The 21545-nt window shown below is 33.4% G+C and overlaps 12 protein-coding genes across 12 annotated transcripts; 7 read left to right on the forward strand and 5 right to left on the reverse strand.

Annotated features, from left to right (window-relative positions):
• Window positions 320-943, forward strand: BMR1_02g03375 (Translation machinery-associated protein 22; the record flags this gene model as incomplete). The annotated part of the gene is made up of 5 exons (XM_012792983.1): window positions 320-380; window positions 401-546; window positions 567-645; window positions 727-830; window positions 851-943. 5 exons carry the CDS (start codon window positions 320-322, stop codon window positions 941-943), a joined length of 483 nt encoding a protein of 160 aa, XP_012648437.1.
• Window positions 944-1109: 166 nt separating this feature from the next.
• BMR1_02g03380 (conserved Plasmodium protein, unknown function) lies at window positions 1110-1949 on the reverse strand (the record flags this gene model as incomplete). Its single annotated transcript, XM_021481688.1, has 3 exons — window positions 1110-1200; window positions 1222-1822; window positions 1844-1949. 3 exons carry the CDS (start codon window positions 1947-1949, stop codon window positions 1110-1112), a joined length of 798 nt encoding a protein of 265 aa, XP_021338302.1.
• Window positions 2002-2454, forward strand: BMR1_02g03385 (conserved Plasmodium protein, unknown function; the record flags this gene model as incomplete). The annotated part of the gene is made up of 1 exon (XM_012792985.1): window positions 2002-2454. One exon carries the CDS (start codon window positions 2002-2004, stop codon window positions 2452-2454), a length of 453 nt encoding a protein of 150 aa, XP_012648439.1.
• BMR1_02g03395 (conserved Plasmodium protein, unknown function) lies at window positions 3639-4826 on the reverse strand (the record flags this gene model as incomplete). The annotated part of the gene is made up of 1 exon (XM_012792986.1): window positions 3639-4826. The coding sequence occupies one exon, from the start codon at window positions 4824-4826 to the stop codon at window positions 3639-3641; it is 1188 nt and encodes a 395-aa protein (XP_012648440.1).
• Window positions 5638-7306, forward strand: BMR1_02g03400 (signal recognition particle receptor subunit alpha; the record flags this gene model as incomplete). The annotated part of the gene is made up of 4 exons (XM_012792987.1): window positions 5638-5751; window positions 5772-5973; window positions 6027-7108; window positions 7130-7306. The coding sequence occupies 4 exons, from the start codon at window positions 5638-5640 to the stop codon at window positions 7304-7306; spliced, it is 1575 nt and encodes a 524-aa protein (XP_012648441.1).
• Window positions 7548-7998, reverse strand: BMR1_02g03405 (nucleoside-diphosphate kinase; the record flags this gene model as incomplete). The annotated part of the gene is made up of 2 exons (XM_012792988.1): window positions 7548-7672; window positions 7695-7998. 2 exons carry the CDS (start codon window positions 7996-7998, stop codon window positions 7548-7550), a joined length of 429 nt encoding a protein of 142 aa, XP_012648442.1.
• Window positions 8169-9356, forward strand: BMR1_02g03410 (hypothetical protein; the record flags this gene model as incomplete). Its single annotated transcript, XM_012792989.1, has 1 exon — window positions 8169-9356. One exon carries the CDS (start codon window positions 8169-8171, stop codon window positions 9354-9356), a length of 1188 nt encoding a protein of 395 aa, XP_012648443.1.
• A 90-nt stretch (window positions 9357-9446) lies between these two features.
• Window positions 9447-12978, forward strand: BMR1_02g03415 (conserved Plasmodium protein, unknown function; the record flags this gene model as incomplete). Its single annotated transcript, XM_012792990.1, has 3 exons — window positions 9447-12362; window positions 12384-12557; window positions 12580-12978. The coding sequence occupies 3 exons, from the start codon at window positions 9447-9449 to the stop codon at window positions 12976-12978; spliced, it is 3489 nt and encodes a 1162-aa protein (XP_012648444.1).
• Window positions 12979-13044: 66 nt separating this feature from the next.
• Window positions 13045-13470, forward strand: BMR1_02g03420 (Clathrin adaptor complex small chain; the record flags this gene model as incomplete). The annotated part of the gene is made up of 1 exon (XM_012792991.1): window positions 13045-13470. The coding sequence occupies one exon, from the start codon at window positions 13045-13047 to the stop codon at window positions 13468-13470; it is 426 nt and encodes a 141-aa protein (XP_012648445.1).
• Window positions 13675-14725, forward strand: BMR1_02g03425 (N-glycosylase/DNA lyase; the record flags this gene model as incomplete). The annotated part of the gene is made up of 8 exons (XM_021481690.1): window positions 13675-13735; window positions 13757-13859; window positions 13881-13991; window positions 14048-14111; window positions 14137-14242; window positions 14265-14336; window positions 14358-14487; window positions 14509-14725. The coding sequence occupies 8 exons, from the start codon at window positions 13675-13677 to the stop codon at window positions 14723-14725; spliced, it is 864 nt and encodes a 287-aa protein (XP_021338303.1).
• Window positions 14895-16993, reverse strand: BMR1_02g03430 (ethanolamine-phosphate cytidylyltransferase; the record flags this gene model as incomplete). The annotated part of the gene is made up of 6 exons (XM_021481691.1): window positions 14895-15035; window positions 15057-15179; window positions 15770-15834; window positions 15857-16285; window positions 16307-16564; window positions 16585-16993. 6 exons carry the CDS (start codon window positions 16991-16993, stop codon window positions 14895-14897), a joined length of 1425 nt encoding a protein of 474 aa, XP_021338304.1.
• Window positions 17604-21290, reverse strand: BMR1_02g03431 (Alanine--tRNA ligase; the record flags this gene model as incomplete). The annotated part of the gene is made up of 8 exons (XM_021481692.1): window positions 17604-17881; window positions 17958-18357; window positions 18378-18728; window positions 18749-19563; window positions 19584-19761; window positions 19783-19910; window positions 20503-20828; window positions 20881-21290. 8 exons carry the CDS (start codon window positions 21288-21290, stop codon window positions 17604-17606), a joined length of 2886 nt encoding a protein of 961 aa, XP_021338305.1.
• Window positions 21291-21545: the final 255 nt, after the last annotated feature.

The raw sequence follows: 21545 nt of genomic DNA on the forward strand, positions 1-21545 counted from the left end.
TGTACAGATTATCTGGGAATGCATAATCAACAGTAGCCGGTGAATGACTATGGTGATTAAGTGTTTTGTTATGAAAGAAGCGTATTAATTACATATTAATAATCTGATTGCTTTTCTGGATTAAAAAATTAATAATAAGTTAATATACAGACCCAAAAATAGAAATGTATATTTCTTGTGGGTGTAAGTATGGATCAATTAATATAGTGTAATTATATATTTGTTTGAATCCAATATTATTTTTGCAAAATAAAACAATTACTAACAAACTATTGGGTTTGATTGAGCTAAAATTGTAATATATGTGTAAAAATTAGTGATGTGGGCCCACGACACTTACCCACCCATAGAAGGTGAAATAACAGTCAAATATTGCAAAAGTAAGCCATAATTGAACTAGCATGCGGAATGCCATATGATTATTGTGATTTTGGAGGCATGTGGTCAATATGTAAGGAAACAGCGACTGGAAAATACCCAAATTTGTACTCTGAAGGGCACGTAGCAAAGGAGGATAAGAAGAAAACTGAGAAGAAAAAACCAGATGTATGAATATGCTGATTTAGGACGATAAAGTGACTATCCAAAGGGTTTCAAGGGCTAAAAGGAAGGTGGTCACTGCGGTCAGTGGGCTACATTTATTTGGTAACTCAACGCTTATATCATAATGTGTTATTTTCTCATGATTAATACATTCATTGATGTTATAAGCCAACGCTAATTTAGGTGTGAAGCTAGATGCGGCATCTAAACTTTTCAGTAAACAATTTGCCACGGGGGCCAGTATCGTTAAGGGAATTCCTGGGCAGTCAGACAAGATAGATATACAAGTAATCGTAGTTTAACACAGGGAGATGTTGAATCTACAATTGTTCAGTTTATAAAGCAGTGTTTTCCATCAATTCCCAGCGACAAGATTGCAATTCTGCCTCCGAAAATATAATCTGTCCCGGAAACTTGATCATTTAATTATTCTGTATGTAAATGTCTCACACTACTAATGATATATATAGGCTAATAAATTTGACTAAAAAATTACGAAAAATACAATAAATAAACACTATTACATTTAATTCATATAATATACAAAAAAATCGATGCGGGAACACTCAGTAAGCATATTTAATGTCCTTGAGATGATCCACGTCATTGCCTAATGAGTGGCATAAAATCATCAACACTTCAGCCTCCATAGAAGAACTAAATAAACAATTATGATACCTGGTATTGTGCAACATGAACATGTCATTTGGGCAAACCATCAGTTGAGTATTGTTATCACATTGTGCTGGCCCCAAATTATCATGACCAGAATCAAATGTCAATTTTCCAGGTTCGGAGTTTAAAATAATTAGTACGATGAAACCCCGTTGAACATTAATATATGGTCCATAATGGGTTAAAGGTTGGATTTTTAGTATTCCAATGTTTGCGATATTGCTCTGGGACACTAATGGCGAGCAGGTTATTCCTGTGCTCATTTCAATAAATTTTAATGTAGACGCGTTAAACGCTTCTGGGCCTAACAACGATTTAGTGGGTCTAAATAGTTCATCCATGTTATCTACTATGGCAGTTATGTCGTCATTTGATATTTTAGGTCCCGCATATTTACCAGAAACGCTAATAGACTTGCTAGGTTTAGACCTAGAATCACTGGCCGCGGTAGATACTGGAACAGGATTTTTCCTAGGTCGACCCCTCTTTTTAGGGGCAGAAGCACGGGGATATTCTGTTTCCACTGGTACAATAGACTCAGTATTCTTCCTTAGTGCTAAACGAGTTGATAGTGACACATCGGACATGCCCTGTTTGTCCATTTCTGAATGTTTAAAGTGGTTACTCAATATTTCAAGTGGATTAGGTACATCCTTGCTTTCCCAATCAGTTGAAAGTGATAGGCGAGATATTGGAGATGTTTCGGGAGTGGCGGTGCTTAGTTGGTTCATGTCATCGAGTTGACTATGGGGAGCACACCATACAAATATATTTGTATGCACTATGTTTACCAGACTTGTAAAAAATGCCGCTACTTGCTCCTTATTTAGTAACTTTATGGGTAATTGTGTCAACCCTTACTGTGGCAAAAGATTATTTTCCGGAGTAACAACTAAAAGCACTTGTACAACTACATCCAACGCATTTCTCACGTCTACCTTTGACAAACTCTACACCTATGCAAATCCTATGGAAGTGAAGGGAATATGGAGAGCCCCTAGGCAATTGGTGTTTAGCAAGGAACAATTTGATAAGGCCTATCCCGAAGGTTACCACGGCATGAGAATTGGTTTACCGCCAAAAGATTCGTGGATGGCAAAATACATCGATCCCAAATATGATTCCATATCGCCTTTCCTGTGGACAATATTATTTATTTCGCCCATCTTATATTACTCAATTGTACATTCGTTGTGGGAGATAGGCCTTTTGCCATCCAAATCACACTCACATTAAATCAGTTGCTATATCGATGAATACTGTAACTCTCGATTCAAGAATTATTTTTAATTTTGTCCGCTAGTTTGTTTGGCAGCATTTTAATCTGTAATGCAATTGTTAGATGTTACTATGTAATGTGCATGTTTGTGTATTGTTTATAGTTAGGTGAATGTATTTTTAGACGGTGAATATGTTGATTATATAATGTTTGCAGATTTTATAATTAATACCATATGTCATTTAAATATATGTGAAATTTGTCTATTAATAATTGTGTCGTAATATTTACATACTTGTATATTTGATTAGCAATTAAGTTAGTAATCTATGCTGATATATAAGCATTATAATTCATTTAATCACTACAAATATACATAATATAAATTAATCCATTATTTAATTTTACTTGCTAGCATATGATAGATTGTTTTAATTATTCAAAATATAATGATTCATGTATATGATTTGTTACAACTTGCATCATATTTGCAAATGATATATATAATTATTTATTTAGCATACAATCATTACAGTGTAATATACATTATATATATATATATATCATCAGATGCTAACAGCAATAGTGTCGAAAGTTATCAACATTTTTACATATGCTGGCTATTTGTAGCATTAGATTATTCACTATGATGATATGATAATATTTGTTTATAAATATAATGCACGATACATGAATTATGTGTTTATCTAACAACAACATTGATAAGTGCCATATATCACATGGATATAGTTAATGTCATCGATTTTGTTATAATAAACGATTATTTAAATTATATATATGATAAATAATCTTATCTATTATTATAAAAACAGAAACACGTTACGAAATGATACATCCTAAAACTATAATAAAGTCGAATGGTTCTTAAAAATTAAACATAGCTGCAGTGTTATAATGCAGAAATTGGCAACTATTTTTACAAATATAAAACATAAATAATTACTTGCTGCATCAATGAACATGAAATTCATACTAAAATAGATTGACATTTTTATCCAATACAAACGCACATGATGCGTGATATAGCGTGTGAGTGGTCAATAAACATTTTGCAGATAATTCAGAAATTCAAATCTTAGATTTTATATAAACTCGTCCAAATAACATACAATTAGTGTCACTAACAATATATAAAATTGTAATTTAAACAATATTAGAATGAATAAAATATAAAAGGTCACTAACAAATAAGCTGCGATGTGAATCTTTCGATTTTGTGCCCTTTCAACTCTCCCAAATTTACATAGTCATGGCTCTTATTCTTATAGTATAATATAGTGTTCCCATCCTTATTCAAATGCCTATTAGAACAGTAGCCATATTCAACTTGATAATTGGAATCCAACAAGTGATCATAGTCATCAAAGCGTTTGGGTTGTACGATCTTTCTGCCCCTAGAAGTTCTACCATTGGAAAAACTTGATATATACTCGTCTTCATAATATTCATCGTAAGCTTCATAATCATAGTTATAGAATTTATTTTTTTTGCTCTTACCGCTATTTGTTTTGCGGGTCTTATTGCAGCCATAATTGGCTGTATTGTGATAATTGGCTGGATATCCTGGTTTACCATGGGCATAGTGAATTTGTATTGCCTGGTCAAAAACACCAAAATCGTTGGCTAACTCCCAAAGCATAGTAACGTTGCAAAATGGTAGGTTTGATATTGATGTTGGTGGATTTTTTAATGCCAAAATGTTTTTAAAATATTCAGGATTACCTCGGTAAACCTTCCTTATCAAATCAAGTAAGACTCTTCTACCCTTAGTTCCAAGCTGTCTAGTAAATCCAGGCTGCCAAACAAGATCTCCAGCATTCTGAAATCTATCAGTGCTATGATTATTTGCGGTTACAACACCAGATTTGTCGTGGATATCATGATCAGTTTTGCTGTTGTCATGTGATAACCTTTTAGATTTATCTGATCCGCTAGAGGCTGTTGTTATGGCGTATTGTTCAGAAGATGAATTTTGAATGTTCGAATCAACTGGGTCAGGGGTATCATGTTGTGACTTTTGAATATAATTCACCAAGGGATTGGAAAGTGATGAAGTTGTGCGTCTGTAAGTGAGATTACTGTCATTTCGAATGATTTTGTTTGTATATTTTACAGGATAGAACGCAATTTGTGCGTCTTGATCAACAATGTGTGAATTTAACGATGATAAGTAAGTTTGTTGTTTGTATTTAGCGTCCAAATCGCCTAATGCTACTATGGTATCATTTGAGTATATATTTTGTAAATTATCCGAGTCAGATATTTCGGATTCGTATTTGCCTAGATATGCAAGGTCATCATCATCGAGTCTGGAGGATACAATTGGGGCGCTTAGACGCTCGAGCAAACCTGGAATATAAGCGGTCATCCTAGATTGTACAATATCCTGTAAATCGTATTTTAAAATGTAAAATCTTTACGTTAAACTACGTTTTAAACTGCTGTAATGAATAATGTGCGGGTGAAATAAATAAAAACTTAATTTTATATGAAGCATTGACGGATTATATAATGATCATTGGAAATTTTCCGATGCAAATGATAAAAGACAATTATAAGACACAAGAAACTATTCTTGAATATGTAGAAATATATGAGTGTTTTATTTTTTATTTTGTTTATGGGTGGAAATTTTAAATTATTATAAATGCTGACCACGTGATAGTGCTTACGACGTACAGGGCGGGTCGGTGTCGGCATGCTGCTGCATGTGAAAATTCCTCATTGCACTACTAGTTCAATTTGCAATTATTTTGTGAATCTAACATTTCCAGATGTAATTAACACTATTATTCGTACTTGTCTTTTATTGAACTAAAATCTGCGTCAGCACTCGACCCCCTCAGTTGCCTTATTGACCTAGAATGGAATTTGGAAATTTCCATTCATCGCACCAGAATTAGCTCGAATATAGACATAACATACAAATCAATAAAAATTATAATAATTATACAATCCAGCTTACATAAACACACACACAACCGTGCACATAACTGTACCTTACCATAACCAGTAGTATACAAACACTATAAATTGGACATAGGCTTGGGTATGCATAAAACTTAGTGACACCCGCATTTAGTTATTTAGTAATGATACCAATAATTAGTTAGTTTACTAAATATACGGCTAAGAATATAATTATCTAATATATTTGGAAATGACATGAATACACTACCATGATAGATGCTGCAATTGCATTCACCCGTGAGGGTCTGATTCTATGGTGTCAAATATACGATTCACTCGATTTAAAAGCTATAAATAAGCTCATTCAAGATTACTTACTATCAGTAAGTGTTAATTTATGCAGGAAAAATCGAATCTAGATACCGTTTATTTTGACGGGATATATTATCGATGGTCCATGATAAACGAATACAATATTATATTTGTTTTATCTCACCGTGCATTATTGCCTTCTGATAAAACCAAGTTATTTATCAACGATATCACCAGATCTTTCAAAAAATATATTAAACGAAGGGTAACTTCCAAAACTTTATTAATATTGGGTAAGACAGTCTTTCAGTTTAAATATATAATTACTGTATAAATGATAATATAGAATCAAGTGAATTTGAAGATTTTTCAAATGAATTCACTAAGATAATTTCAAATTCTAACAGATTAACATCAAATATAACCGGCGTAAATAAGTCCCAAACTGCTAAATCCGAAACAAATAATTTGGATAAAAACGATATTGAGGGTAAGGGAAAGAAAGGCAAAGAGAAGAGAAGTTGGTCTTACAAGGATAAAATATCCAGAAAGGATATAGATGCCTTAGATTTTTCAGAAAAGGTCCAATCTGACAATGGACAGATGGGTCAAGCAATCAATACATCCCAGTATATAGATTCGGAGAGCGATGATTCGTATTGTGAAGAAAAAGAGTCAATATTTACCAGATATTATAGAAAGGTGGCTGATTCTTTACAGTCTTACATGGGCAATAAAACTCTCACTATTGAAGACGTTGATAAGGCAATGGTGGAACTCAAGTCTTTATTAGCTAGTAGAAATGTATCCACTGACGTGTGTGAAATGTTATGCGAGTCTGTAAAGAAGGGTTTGATTGGGAAAACTACTAAAAGATTTGTGAGTGTAAATAAAGCTATAAATGATGCTTTATGCAACGCTGTGACACAAGTACTAACATATTCCGGTACAATTGACATTTTTGCTGAGGCAACGAGACATAAAAATCAAAATTTGCTATATACAATAGCGTTTTGTGGTGTAAATGGAGTAGGAAAGTCTACTACATTGGCCAAAGTTTGCTATTTTCTCAAGAACAAAGGATTTAAAGTGTTACTGGCTGCATGTGATACTTTCAGATCTGGAGCAGTGGAACAGCTAAAAATCCATGCTAATTGTCTAAATGTCGAAGTTTTTGATAGGGGTTATGGAAAAAATCCAGATGAAATTGCTAAATCAGCCATATCATATGCGGAACAGAATAGTTACGATGTTGTATTGATTGATACGGCTGGTAGGATGCAAGACAACGAACCACTAATGAAATCTTTGGCTAAGCTGGTACATGTTAATAACCCGAGTAGGATATTTTTTGTTGGAGAAGCACTGGTAGGTAACGATGGCGTGGATCAATTGGAAAAGTTTAACAACTGCTTTAAACACTCAAAGGTAATTAATGGTCTAACTTAGAGGGGAATAGATGGGATAATTCTGACAAAATTCGATACTGTAGATAACAAAGTTGGAGCGGCACTTTCCATGAGTTACATAGCAGGGAAGCCGATTGTATTCGTGGGAACTGGGCAAAACTACAATAACTTGAGACCCTTAAATTCGGCGTCTGTCGTTAAATCTCTTACATCATAATTCAAAGTTGTGACTGATTGATGTAGTTCATACTACTACACTGTAACATAATTAACTGTACGTCTAATTTATAACATTAATGCTTTTGATTCATATTGCACCCAGAGATGTTTTTTGGATTAATTTTATTAGTGACATTAGGTCAAATATGGGATATGTATAATTAATAATTGAGAATATATATACAATTAAATGCTATTTTATTGTAGATTTCATTGAATTTGGCCTCAATTGTTAATGATTACAATTCAGAATTGACGCCATAGCCAAACCATATAGCAATTTCGCGCTCAGCAGACTCAACGGTATCTGAAGCGTGGCAAATGTTTTCTCTAACTTCAATAGCATAATCGCCTCTTATGGTTCCTGTATAAACATAAAAATTTACCAGGCGCCGCATTTTCCGGATTAGTAGCACCGAGCATAGTACGGGCAATAGATACAACATTCTTCCCACTCCATACTGAGATAAATACTGGACCATCGATAATGAAATTTATCAGATCGTCGAAAAAAGGTTTATCTATATGTTCAGCGTAATGTTGTTTAACAATTTCCTTTTTTGGCATAACTAACTTCCCTTCATTCATCTTAAACCCACGTTTTTCGAATCTGGATATTATTTCACCAATTAGTCCTTTCCGGACCCCGTCCGGTTTGATCATAATGAACGACTTTTCAACGGTTCCCATAGTGGATATTACGTAACTTAATACTAAGGATAGGATTGCCAGTAGAAATTTGTAATGTTTAACTAAATGGACCGCAACTTACATCGCATATGGAATGAAATATTGTGACCCCATTGCTACACACCCAATTAGGCACCATAGTTATGTATGAATTATATATGGGATAGGATATGAATACTGACTACTACAAACTGATATTGCAATTTGAACTATCATTAATTTATTGGTTAACTAAGTACAGGCTGATAACTACTACTGATTATGTAACTAAATTGATTGGAGCCATAGAACATCGAGATTCTATATTGACCGTAGACAATTCTAATAATGGCGTTGATTTGGTTGAATTCTTCGCGAATGAAGCGGTGAATGAAAACTTTAAAATAAAACTATTTCAACGAATAATTGGAAAATGGATGTCAATTGTGTCGGACTGGCAATTTTGTGATTTCAAATTGACAAAGAATGATTATCTGGCTGTTAAAAGTGCAATTGGAAGGGTACCAGCTGGTTTAATTGGATTGTGTGGAGATATCGCATTAGTTTCCCCATTTGTACATGAATCAGATACTGACTATGAAAGTAATAGATTAATCAATGGGGGGTTAGTACCATTTATTAATTACTTAAGTCAATCTAATGTTGAAAATGAGGAATCTGTATGGATTGATTGTGAGATGCTAAGGTTATATCTATTAGATGGAGAGGTTATATGGGGAAAAATAAACAATTTTCTCAAAAAATTCCAAAAGATAAACTGTCTATCGCAATATATTACTGAAATCGCTGTAGACACAAATATAGCTAAGCTTATCGATAGTAGTCAGTTTTACAATGTCAAACAATTGCTCCTCCACCTGAAACCATTTCCTACAATATGTTATGTAGTAGGCTCCGATACTAATAAGAAAATTAGTAAATTAGAGGGAAAAGGCTTCATAACAAAATATCAAGCTTTACTTGATTCCAATGAATTGTTAATGGAAAATTTTGTTAATGAGAATTTTCATTGTCTAATTTCCAGGTTTATACTGTTGCACATTGATATAATACGATGCTTGTACACGGTATTAGTGAATTCTATGGGTTTTAAACAAATAGCATCGGAATTATTGAATTCCGAAATTATGGAATCTGATGAAGATAATAGTAATAAACCCATTAGTGAAAGTTGTGAAGTGAGTGAAATTGGAATTATTACTAGGGCCTTGAGTATCTTAAATACTGTGAGGAGGTATGGCATAGGTGGCACTGACAACTGGTATAGGGTCAAATGTCTACACTCTCACTATGCATATAATATGAGTTTCGGCCTTTTAAATTCCGTAACATTGAATTTTATCAATTCTAGCGAATAGCAGTCTTCTCTATGTAGTTGTTTAAATACTTAATATGACACGATTCAAAATTTCACAAACTTTGAACATGAATGTTATATAACTCAGAAAATGACAATAGATCCAGAAAGAAACAGCAATATATCGTGTCTGGCACATGGCGATCAAGGAATCCATATTAAATACTTAAATTCAGAAGTGTTGGAGAATTTTTCAGTGATAATTTTGCAGGAAGGAGATAATGTGGGCAATTTTGTAGGAAGAACTCGCCCCTACCTCTCCCCAGACCAATTCAAATCCTTTTACCACTCAATAGGATGTAAAGGTTCAAATCATTCTGGCTGGAATTATATGGAATGGACAGAGGTTGAGGGTAGATTTATTGGTACATCTTCAGAAGATTCTGGGCCAATTGCTGTCAATGAATTTATCGTTGCAGGAAATTTCGAACACATTTCTCTGGCTATAATTGGTAAACCAATCAAATTCTTCGATAAATTTGGTCAAACTACTATAACTAGTACCTATAGGGGATTATTGGCAGCTGATGTACTGCCATTAAACACTAAAAATTCGATTTCAGAATCTATATATTCTATAAGGAGCAATTTTGTAGCTTTTTGTAAAAAATTTCCTCATAATCGCACAAAAAATCTCAACTTCATGGACAAAATTTTGGAAATTATTACAACTAATAGCCCAAATATAGCTAATACTTCAATCAATTCAATTGTTGAAACTCTCAATCATGTAGACAATGCTGCTGCTTATAAATCACTATTAAATTATTTGCTTGAATCCAAAAAATCTTATATTTGCAAAGAATGTATTCACTTTAACCAGTCATACCATAACAATTGTACACGCAACAAATTTACTAAATACTCCAACTGCTATACCCACAACTGTTTATATGGCATTAAACTCAATATTTGGTATGAAATAATTAATTATTTGAGTGCTGATAATATTACGGATTTGGAAATTTTGACACTAATGGCAATTCACAAATCTCTTGCAGCGCTCATTTATGGCAAATTAATTAAAACGTTTCAAGATGGAAATAATGCTAAGTCGCTGAAATTGATCAGATGGTTACATCCCATAGCAAATATACTTGCATTTCAGGGTTTCAAATTTAAGTGGAAATTCATAACCGATACTACACAAACATACATTACAAATTGGATGGTCATAGACAAAGTACAATCCATTCAAGACATTGATAAGCTGTCTACATTAGATAATTTGAAAGACTTTACGCTTAACAGCGCCTTTAGAGATAAACTAATCGTTTTGATTGGTAAATTCATTGAAGAAATCGCAGAGAAGTTTGAACAATCAGTAACAAATCGTGATTATTGGTCAAACATACTAATCATCTGTGCTATAACACGCACACTAAAACTAACAGAACTTGAATATGGCTTTGAAACTTTTAAAAATATGGTGTCAAAAATTGTTACAAATTGTCCAACCCACTATACCAATCAGTGTCTACATGTAAACCATGTGTCAAACAATAACTTGAGTGATACATACAAGTTAATAATGTTTGTAGCATACTTGATAAATGATACCCTGCAATTTTTGATTGACTGGCAAAAGATTTTGCATGTTGCATTATTTTCGTTATCAAATCCATCAGAATTGACCCGTCATTTATACAATGACACTAGATACTTAAGATATGAATTTTGCAATTTGACTGGATTATTGCTACCAACAGCCCAAGCAGTGAATAGTAAAAATGCATTTAAGCATGGACCCAACAAAATTGTAAATTATTTCTCTAAATATATCGCTGACACTTCATATATTGTGGAACTAAAATCCTTCCTATGGGCGGCACACAAATACGAAATAGCAGAGGAAATAATAACGCTATCTGAAGGAAAATCAGTGGCTTCTATACTTGCAGAAGTTGAGCTGGCGATCCTTAATTCCACACATAAACTTTTTATTGAAACTCAACGCAATTACTATTTGTCACAAGTATATCATCTTATCCTATTGCACCAGGAAGATAACTTTGAAGATCTACTTCACTCGGATGATTTGTGCAGATTTCTAATTGATGGGTGTTTTAGCAACAATCCTACTACGCTAGTGATATCCAGTAGGGTATGTGAAGGCCTAGGAATTGATGGAGATAATAAATTGGGTACATGCTGGTTAGATGATCTAGATCAGTCGATGGATGATCAAGATAACAATTCACTTATTAGATTGCTTGTGTTTGGAAAATTTGCTATGAATAACAAATTTTCTAAATCGCCATTGCTTGTAAATGCTATAAAAAGTTTATTGTCATATCTAACGAATAAGAATGACACAACAGTGGTTAACCTTGTAACTGATTTGATTGGTTCAATTATCTATAATTTGGAAAATTCTTTGGCTAACGGTGATATATTGCGGCCTATGATTGACTCATTTTGTCAATTTATCAATCACTTAACGACACTTTACAATGACGATTACAACAGCTCTAGTGAACATAATCATATAATATTACATTGTCTTGAAATTCTTGTGTTGTTAAGAAGCAAAAAATTATTGATCGCAAGTTTACTATTTCAAATACCTGAAATGTTTCTCAACAATCTAATGGAGCGTGAATGCGACTACACTAGCATACCTGTTAGTGCATGGACTGGATTTTGCTTGAAAAACGTGTTTATATATTCAATAAAATTGCTAATTCACTCAGTAAATTTAGGGTTTGATATAGCACACAAGTTAATAGTTTTGTGCTTGATGATCAAAGAAACTTGTAGTAATACGGTGTGTAATTTACATGGACACTTTATAGATCTATTGGTATATGGAGTGAAAGACTACTTGAGTTTTGACGCCGAAATAGAAGATACCCAGACACTATATGAATTGGTTGAGTTGATGAAAAATAAAGAGTACAGTATAAGTGATTCTTTCAATTTTGAATTACAAAAACAATTAATATTGAGTGACATACAACAGATGGATGAATTGGTTGTCAAAAGTGGCAGCAAAGGAATCCCTCTGGTAAGATAAAAGATTATGTAGCGCATACCTGTGAACATTTTAAGGGCAGATTTGAGAAGCGATGTTGTAAATAGTTGCCTTAAAATGTGTAACAGTCAAAGTATTACAGCGGCTATGGATGGCATTTGGGCTGACAGTATTGCAATTCTGCTAAGTAAAGAATGGAATGCACTGAATAAATCATTCAAAATAGAGGTACAAAATGGTATTTATTTAGCTGGACGGTGAAATGCTGAGATATTACGAATCAGCGAATGCAGTGGATATTGTAGGTGGCAAAAATAAGAAAAGGAACAAAAATATTGATATTTTTAGACAGCGTAAAAATATAAGCTCAAGAGCACCCTCAAAACATGTTGATGATTTTGAATTTGCGGTAAAATTGGCATCTTCACGTGGAAAAGGCAATGCTGCTAAATCATTGAAGATGGAGGCTAACGAGTGGAAAAATTTTGTCAATGACTGTAAAACTATGAAGATAAAAATTGAAAAGATAATACAAGACCCTGAGATGTTGAAAAATGATGATGTTAGGGTAACACTAGCGGCTCTATTGGAGAAACATACTGGGGTGGCTAAGGCACTAGAATTGATTGGTGTCAACTTGGGAAATTGATTATCCAAGTATTGTGTAATTTGTTAAATTAAAAAAAATAAAATTTAATTTTATCGTTTAGCTTCGATGATTAGAGTGCTACTATTTCAAAACATGCATGGTGACACTAGGCTATCCAAGTGGTACATAAATTATAGCCTAGCAGAGAGGAGGAAGATTGAAAAGGAAATTTATCAAATTGTAATTAGGAGACAAAAGAAATGGTCAAATGCCATTGAGTATAATGGTTACAAATTGGTATATCGCCAGTATGCTGGGTTGATAATTTGTGCCTGTATTGACCCCAATGAAAACCCCTTGGCAATATTTGAAATGATCCACCTATTTGTGGAAATAATGGATCTACACTTTGGCGACGTTTGTGAATTGGATATCGTCTACAACTTCATACAAGTACATGCACTGTTGGATGAATTTATATTAGCCGGAAGTTTAGCTGAGACTTGCAAGAACGAAGTAGTGGCTAGAGCTAAGAAAAATGAGAAGTTATAACTTTTTTACAAAAATTTACAATTTGAGCTATATTGATAACGTAGTACTATTTTCGATAGATTCCATTTGTACAAAAAAGTTCATCGCAAAATTATAGTATCAATTTTAAAAGCTCTAATAACTAGTTTTAGTAATAATTTCCCCATTATGTAATAATCTCTAACAATTGATGATGTATTATGAGTGGTTTGTGAGACTATTTTTATGTGGAAGGATTTGAAAGTTCCGCCTGAGACTCTAAGATTGTCTATGGTCCTGCCAACAGGTACCACAGCAATTAAAATAGGCCAACTTTTTACGTGGAAGGAGACAAAATCTGGTACTTGGATGGGTGTAATCCGATCTCTCATAGTAGAATGTAAAGAAACGCCAACAACTACCAAATACCGGTATCAATCCAATTGATACAGAATAATAAACTTAGACAATCCTTTGAATAATAAATTAAGTGAAGAATTTATACATTCCCTAGTAACTCACCTGTTCAACTTACAAGTAGACACTATGCATGTTATTGAGAGGTGTGTATACCCTATACGTATATAATCATTGCATATTTAAAAAATCAATGACATAGTTTTAAAGACGATAGGCTGGTAAAATTACATGAAAAATACAAGGGACTAAGGGTGCTACAGCAGGTAATCATAACAAAGTTTAATCTAGGACCCAGTAGAGTGTATATTCTCTTTCATCTGCTCAGCAAATAATAATATTAAGAGGATAACAAAAATGATCCAGTCATTGAAAGAAGAGGCAGGAATTCCTTTAGGTATTAAAATGTTAATTGCTAGGCAACGGTTGGTATCAATTTCCAGAACTATACAAATTGGCAAATTTGAAAACTGAAACCCTTAGAAAATTAGGTGATTAAGCACATGAACCAGGATTTGGATTTAGGGCATCAAGAATACCACATGCTGCCAAACAAATACTAGATCGTGGTGGTGTTGAATGGCTCCATCAACTAAAAAAATTGCCTCTTGAAGATTGTAGAAATGAGCTTATCCAATTAAGGTAATTAAATCACTGAATTAGTGGCGTCGGGCCCAAAATTGCAGATTGTATCTGTTTGTATTCTCTAGGGTTCATTAATTGCGTCCCTTTGGATGTACACATACTTAGAGTTTCAAGCAAATATGTGCCCAAGGGTATCAATGGGTACAATAATATCCAAAAACAGTTAGAAAAACGGTTTGGCCCATATGCCGGATGGGCTCAGTGCCTATTGTATTTGGAACAGATCAGTAAATAATTTAACCTCACAATGCCAATTCATTTCTTATCCGTATGTACTACTATTCAAATGCTATTGTATTGAATTCTATAAAACTGTAATGCAAAAACTCATAATTATACAATAAATATGTTTATATATATATATATGTGTGTAGATAAATATCCATCAAAATAAATAAAACGGATCAATTTTCTTGGATATCGAATGGGCCCATGTCCTTATCTTGATAAAACATCTTCTCCTTTAGTACCCGTTTCTCCACATTGTCGCAAATGTAGAAACTTCTCTCCGCAACTCGTTCAATAATATCCATAGTCGTCCAGTTCTAAATCATTTTGTAACGTACGCTACCAGAATCGAAATAGTTTAGTATACCCATTTGTCTAGGTATGGCATAGGGGTCCGGACTCCTATGATACAGGTGTTCGTCAGAGCTATGGCCGCTGGCGACGATGTCAACTTGTAACCCCTAAATAGTAAAGATAATTTTTAACAATTAAATAAGCTTAACTAGAGGATATGATTTATGTAGTAATTAATGAGGATATTATGTATACATGATATATGAATGTCATGGAGGTAATAATAAGCCCATTTATCGCACACCGATTGCACATTAGCACATATCTTCTTTATACCAATCCATAAATCATTAGTTAAACCTGTTTGTTTATAATATGTCATTGTTTCAATTGATCAAAAATTGCAATAAATATAATTTTATATTTTCTACACACTAGTTGCAGTTCTTCTCTATTTTTATCGGATCTGATGATAATTTTGGCAATTATGTGAAGTTATTCTATTAGAACTGGCATTAAATGTGCCGTAGGTTTGCGATATTATTCAACTCTCAATATAAAAATCTTGTATATTCTGGGCAATTCAATTGGAATATATGATAGGATTATTAAGTAATACATTGTTGATGATTTATTACGGTATGATATAGGTGACAAATGAAGTATATTATATGGTTAATAGATATAAGTTGTATGTATCCGATTGATATTTACATGTATATAGAATAAATTTATATATGATTTAATGGGGTATTACCTTCAAAAATCTCTTCGTAATAATATACGGGGCACCCAGTATCACTTCGTCAACATTTTTCATGGCTATATATAATTTATAACACACCTAATAATGTTAAGGCGCGCTCCAACAAATTCGTGAAGGGAAATGGTTCACCCTTTATTGATTTGACAGTTTCATCGTCATATAACCCAACAATGAGGTAATTTCCCATTGATTTAGCAACTTCAATAGCACGCAAATGCCCCAAATGAAATATGTCAAAACAACCATCAATGTATACCACTTTTTTATCTCCAAATCGCTCAAATGATGAACTGTACAACTCGTCGCCGTCACACAGTATGCATCCATCGTTGCCATCTTTCATGAACTTCAATAGCCTAGCAGAGCTTAGATAGTATTTGGGAAATCTTAGCGACTCTTCATTAACATTTATACATTTATGCGGTTCCGATTCTCCATTCAAGATATTAAACCTTCCCATTTTGATAGAATCAAGTAATCTTTTAAGTGTAGTAGAAGACGATACGCCTGGATGATATATCCAAATACCCCTAGTGCGTTTAAATATCTTTAATCTTTTGGCCTCCCTACATTCCTTGTATACATCAACTCCTGAATTTGATAAGGCTATATCATCTCCATGTGTAGCGAAATCGCAATTTGCCACTTCGTCCAAAAATTTGGGTGTTACGGTATATGGAGTGCCAATTAGTACCTCATCAACCCATTTACATCCCTTGAGCAGCTGCACCCTTTCATTCTCGTTATAAATAGGCCGCATACCTTTGGCCTTTTCCACTTCATCGTCTAAATAAATTACCATTTACCAGAGTTGACCCCAACTACCAATATATGCCCCAATCTTTTGGCCTGTCTAAGAGCGTTTAAGTGCCCAGAGTGGAGTAAATCGAACACGCCATCGATGAATACCCTAACTGTGCGCATCTGTGGTTGTTTTTTAAGCGATAATTTGGATATTTGATCATTTATAGTTGTAGAATCTGCGGTAGTAATCTGCATTGTGTCTTTTTCGCGTGATAACGTATTTGTGAAGTCGATTAACCTGGAATAGAGTTTCTGCCCCTGCATTACACACTCAATGTTCTCAGGAAGTTGTTGCAGGGCAAAATCCACAACTTTCTTACCATCTTTTCGTATAATAAACTCGTTAACCATTACCAGCAAGCTGTGGATGCTGTTTATGGTTCTAACTGTAGCAGGGAATTCTTCCCACATATTATTAACCACTACTAATTACTATATATACTAAGTAACATCATATATCCATTATTTATGGTGTATTATCACTTACTTTTGAGTATAATATCTTTATAATAATTAAATTTATATGCACGCATCCTCTCTTATATTATTTTGGTTCATATTAAATGAATTATCTAACTCATTCAATTACTAACATGAATCAAGCTTTTATCTTTTCTAGTCGTTCTGATGATTTAGACATACGTTTTTAAACTTAACCTATTTATACGCATGGAATTTGATACTAATATTTTTTTAAAACGTTTAATTTTATGTCAATTATCGATAATATGTGGGTAATTCACTTATAGATTAACTCATTTGTTTAATTATTCATCATTCAGTAAATAATTAAACAAATGATTTATAAATATTTACAATTGATTTGATTAAAACTCGCTATAATTCAATATAGACGATTTATTGTGAACTAGTGTTTTATTTTAATCATTCATTCTATTATTAATTAAACCATTCTATCCATAAGCATAACATTGAAAATATATTAGATATGTATGTAAATTGTATTTATTGGCTATTAAAATGTTCAACGGTCCGGTACAAGCAATTCAAAATTCAAGAGTTAGTTATAGGCTATCTGGCCCGTGGCACTACCTATATGTGCGTGGTCAAAAGTCACATCAGTGTCATTAAACTTGTCACGTATAAATTCATTGGCTTTATAACATCCATCGGCTGTTATGCAGACAAATTTATCAACATTTTTGCCAGCATCATCAACATTCGGCAATTTGGATAGTATCAGAACATTTATTTTTGATTTTTTAGTAAAACTCTGTGCCACAATCATCATATGCTTAATATCTCCATGGAGATCATCTGATCTTATTACGTGGTAACCTATGTTAACATGTTGTTATATTCAATACTTAAATCCATGATGTAAATATATTAAATATACACTAAAATCACAAACCTTGTTCAATGGGAAATATTGAAGGGTCCTCCTTAGTCACAAGTTTTACAACGCCCATTAAATATTTCTGATACTTCTTAAGTGTATCCCATTGGAGTTTTAGTTGATTATCTATTTCTGTGTATAACTTTTTCCTATCTATGAGCGGCAAGTATCTATCCTTTTCAATCGATCCCTTTAGGGCAACTAATGAGTCCCTGTTTAAAGTGCTTGCAATGGATTGTTCATACAAATTACCATCATAGGTATTGGAAAATGTGGTTATTTGCTTGAGTATGTTTTGATACTGATAAAAGTAATTTTCCATCCTAACCATAGCCTCCATTGCCACTTTACCGGTGATGCAAGTAATTCTTCTGATTCCCTTCGATATCCCTTCCTCACAAGTAACATAAATTGCCTGAATAAAATGGTAATTACCCGAATTTCAGAAGTATTGCTAACGTGCGTACCACCGCATAATTCTAACGATATTTTTGTGCCATCTAGTTGTTCAATTTCAGGCAAATCACCTGATAGACCGATTGCCAATAATCGTACATTTTGAGGGTATGATTCTCCAAAAACTGCTCTTATCCCGTTGATCTTCATGGCATTCTCCAGTTTCAGCACGTATGTTGACACGGGTAAACTAGACGAAATCATTTCATTTAAGAAATTTTGCAAAGTTACAATCTGTTCCATTTCAAGCGGTTTAGAAGTGTTATAGTCAAATCTAAGCTTTTCCGGATCAACCAGTGATCCCTTTTGATCTACATTGTCTGATAATATCTAAATTTGTAATTATTTACCCTCCTGATTGCATAATTCAACATATGTGTAGAGGTGTGATTCTTTGCACTTCCACACCTCAGCTCATATGATACACAAGATTTTATTACATCTCCTACACCAATTTTACCTAGTACATGGCCAACATGAATTACGTATGAACCCATTTTGTGTGCTTTTAACACATTAAAACAGACACTTCCGTTTAATGTGAATTGGCCAATGTCCGATACCTGCCCTCCAGATTCGGAATAAAAAGGCGTCCTATCCAGTACTATTCCATAGATACCATCAGTGCTTGTGGGATTAACAAGTTGAGGAAATTGTTTTCCATCCCAAATAGCAATAACTTTGCAATCAAAGGAATCTCCGACGCCTTCAGCACTCGACCACTCATATTTAAGCGAATCATCTGTTGTAAATATGCCAGTATATTGCTCAATCTGATGTATTACATCTGCAGATAGTGTGTCAATTAAATTATTTACATTATCATGAGATGAATTAATTGCTTCAGATGCCCTTTGATGTTCCAATAGTGCCCTATCAAATCCCACCATATCCACGCCAATATTTCGTTCATTAGCCATTATTTGGGTGAGATCTAGGGGGAACCCAAATGAAGAGTAGAGTAAAAATGCCTCTTTGCCACTGATGATGTCGCCAGATTTCAGTGAGTTGCAAATTTTGTTGAACTTCTCCACACCCTTATCCAAAGTGGATGAGAATAGTACTTCCTCATCTTTCACTACAGTCACAACTTTATCCACCTTATAGCCTGAAATTTCTAATGTTTCTGCAACAGTTGGTATTAGTTTATATAGCCATGGTTCATCTAAATAAATTATGCCTTACTTGCATTGAAGTATAACTTTCCGTAAACAATAGCTCTTCTAAGAATTCGTCGTAGTACATAACCCCTACCTTCATTGTTAGGCTCTATGCCATCACTAATAGCAATAGTTATACATCTTATGTGGTCAGAAATAACACGATATGTTGTATCTATTAACAATTTATCGTCAGTGCCAAACTTGATAAATAGTGTAATTACCTTTCCAGCATATGGTGGTATATTTGGTAGCAAATTCTGAATCTCATTATGTATTGTAGTGAACATATCACAGTCGTAGTTACTTGTGAAGCCATTTATTACTGATACTAGACGTTCAAATCCCATGCCTAGATAATGCTGTGAAAATTAAGTTTCTCTTGAAAATTCAACCATTTATATTTGTGAGTCTTGATAATATTCATATATGCATATCTAGAATATCTAACAAATCCCCACAAATAATAATTAACATATAAATAATATGGTTGTCAATGTCATTTGTGATATATTTATGAGAGTGATTTTTATATATAATTAACATAAATTTGTTGGACTATTATATATATTAATTGTAAAATTTAAATTTGTAAATTAATATTTTTAATAAGAAAACTTAATTAACATAAAAACAAACCGGTGGCAACATAGATAATGTATCATCAAATATTTAGTCAATGACCGGTAAAGAAATAATTTTTCTAATAAAATTCATAAACATGGAAGGAAAATCCACATATACATGTGACATGTACCTAATAATTCATACATTTGTCAAATCTATGTAATAATAAAAATCTGTAAATTACTATACCCATCAAAAATAAAGATGCGTGAATACTGAATAACATTATAATCATTTGCTAATAATCGCTGGGAAATAGTTGTGAATGTATTTTAAGAAATTGAATTTTTCAATTTTCAATATAATATTTAACTTACCCGTATCCACACATTTCTTAGGCAATTTCTTGAGTGATCCATTCCCTTCCCTATTATATTCCATGAAAACTAAATTCCAAAGCTCGACAACTTCAGGGGAATCCGCATTAACCAGATTAGCAGCATCCCTATCTCCTACATGATCATAGTGGATTTCGGTGCAAGGGCCACAAGGTCCAGTGTCAGCCATTTCCCAAAAATTGTCTTTGCAGCCAAAAGGAAGTACTTTATTTTCGGGCAAATATTTTAGCCATTTGTCCCTTGATTCTAGGTCAGGTGGTAAACCTTTGTGTTCAGGATCTCCTCCAAAATATGTGGCATATAACCTATATTATAAATGATTAATTGTAACAATTAATTATGAAAAATGACACCAACCTAGTGGGATCCAGATTATAGATGTTAACTAACAAATCCCATGCAAAATCAATAGCATCTTCCTTGAGATAATCACCAAAACTCCAATTACCAAGCATTTCAAAGAAGGTATGGTGATAGGAATCCTTGCCCACGTCATCCAAATCATTATGTTTCCCTCCAGCTCTAATGCATCTCTGAGAATTACAAGCTCGAGTCAATTTACTCATGCCTGAATCTTTGTCTATCTGTCCCATAATAATCTGCTTGAACTGGTTCATCCCAGCATTGACAAATAGTAAGGATGGGTCATTGTTAGGAACTACTGAAGAACCTGGCCAATGTGTGTGATTTTTTGACTCGAAATAGTTGATAAACTGACTCTTTACAACTTTAGATGGCACTCTAATTTTATCACTAGTGATATACATTCTGTACAGTTTGTAAGTATTATGCTTGGGTAGTAAGTAGCAATTTAAATTGAGTATTGAGAATTTTAAACAATTGTCCTTTCTAATGACCAATAATAGTAGATAGATTCCGTGTATCATAACATGTTATTGTTGCAGTAAACCTTATTCACCGCATATCTCAGTACTAGGCAGGCACTACACAAAACATCATACTTGGTATTTAATATATACAACTTTAAATCTTATCTATACACATGCATATGCAAAAAATTT

Source organism: Babesia microti, chromosome II (genome assembly GCF_000691945.2).
Source record: "Babesia microti strain RI chromosome II, complete genome".
NCBI classification, from domain to species: domain Eukaryota; phylum Apicomplexa; class Aconoidasida; order Piroplasmida; family Babesiidae; genus Babesia; species Babesia microti.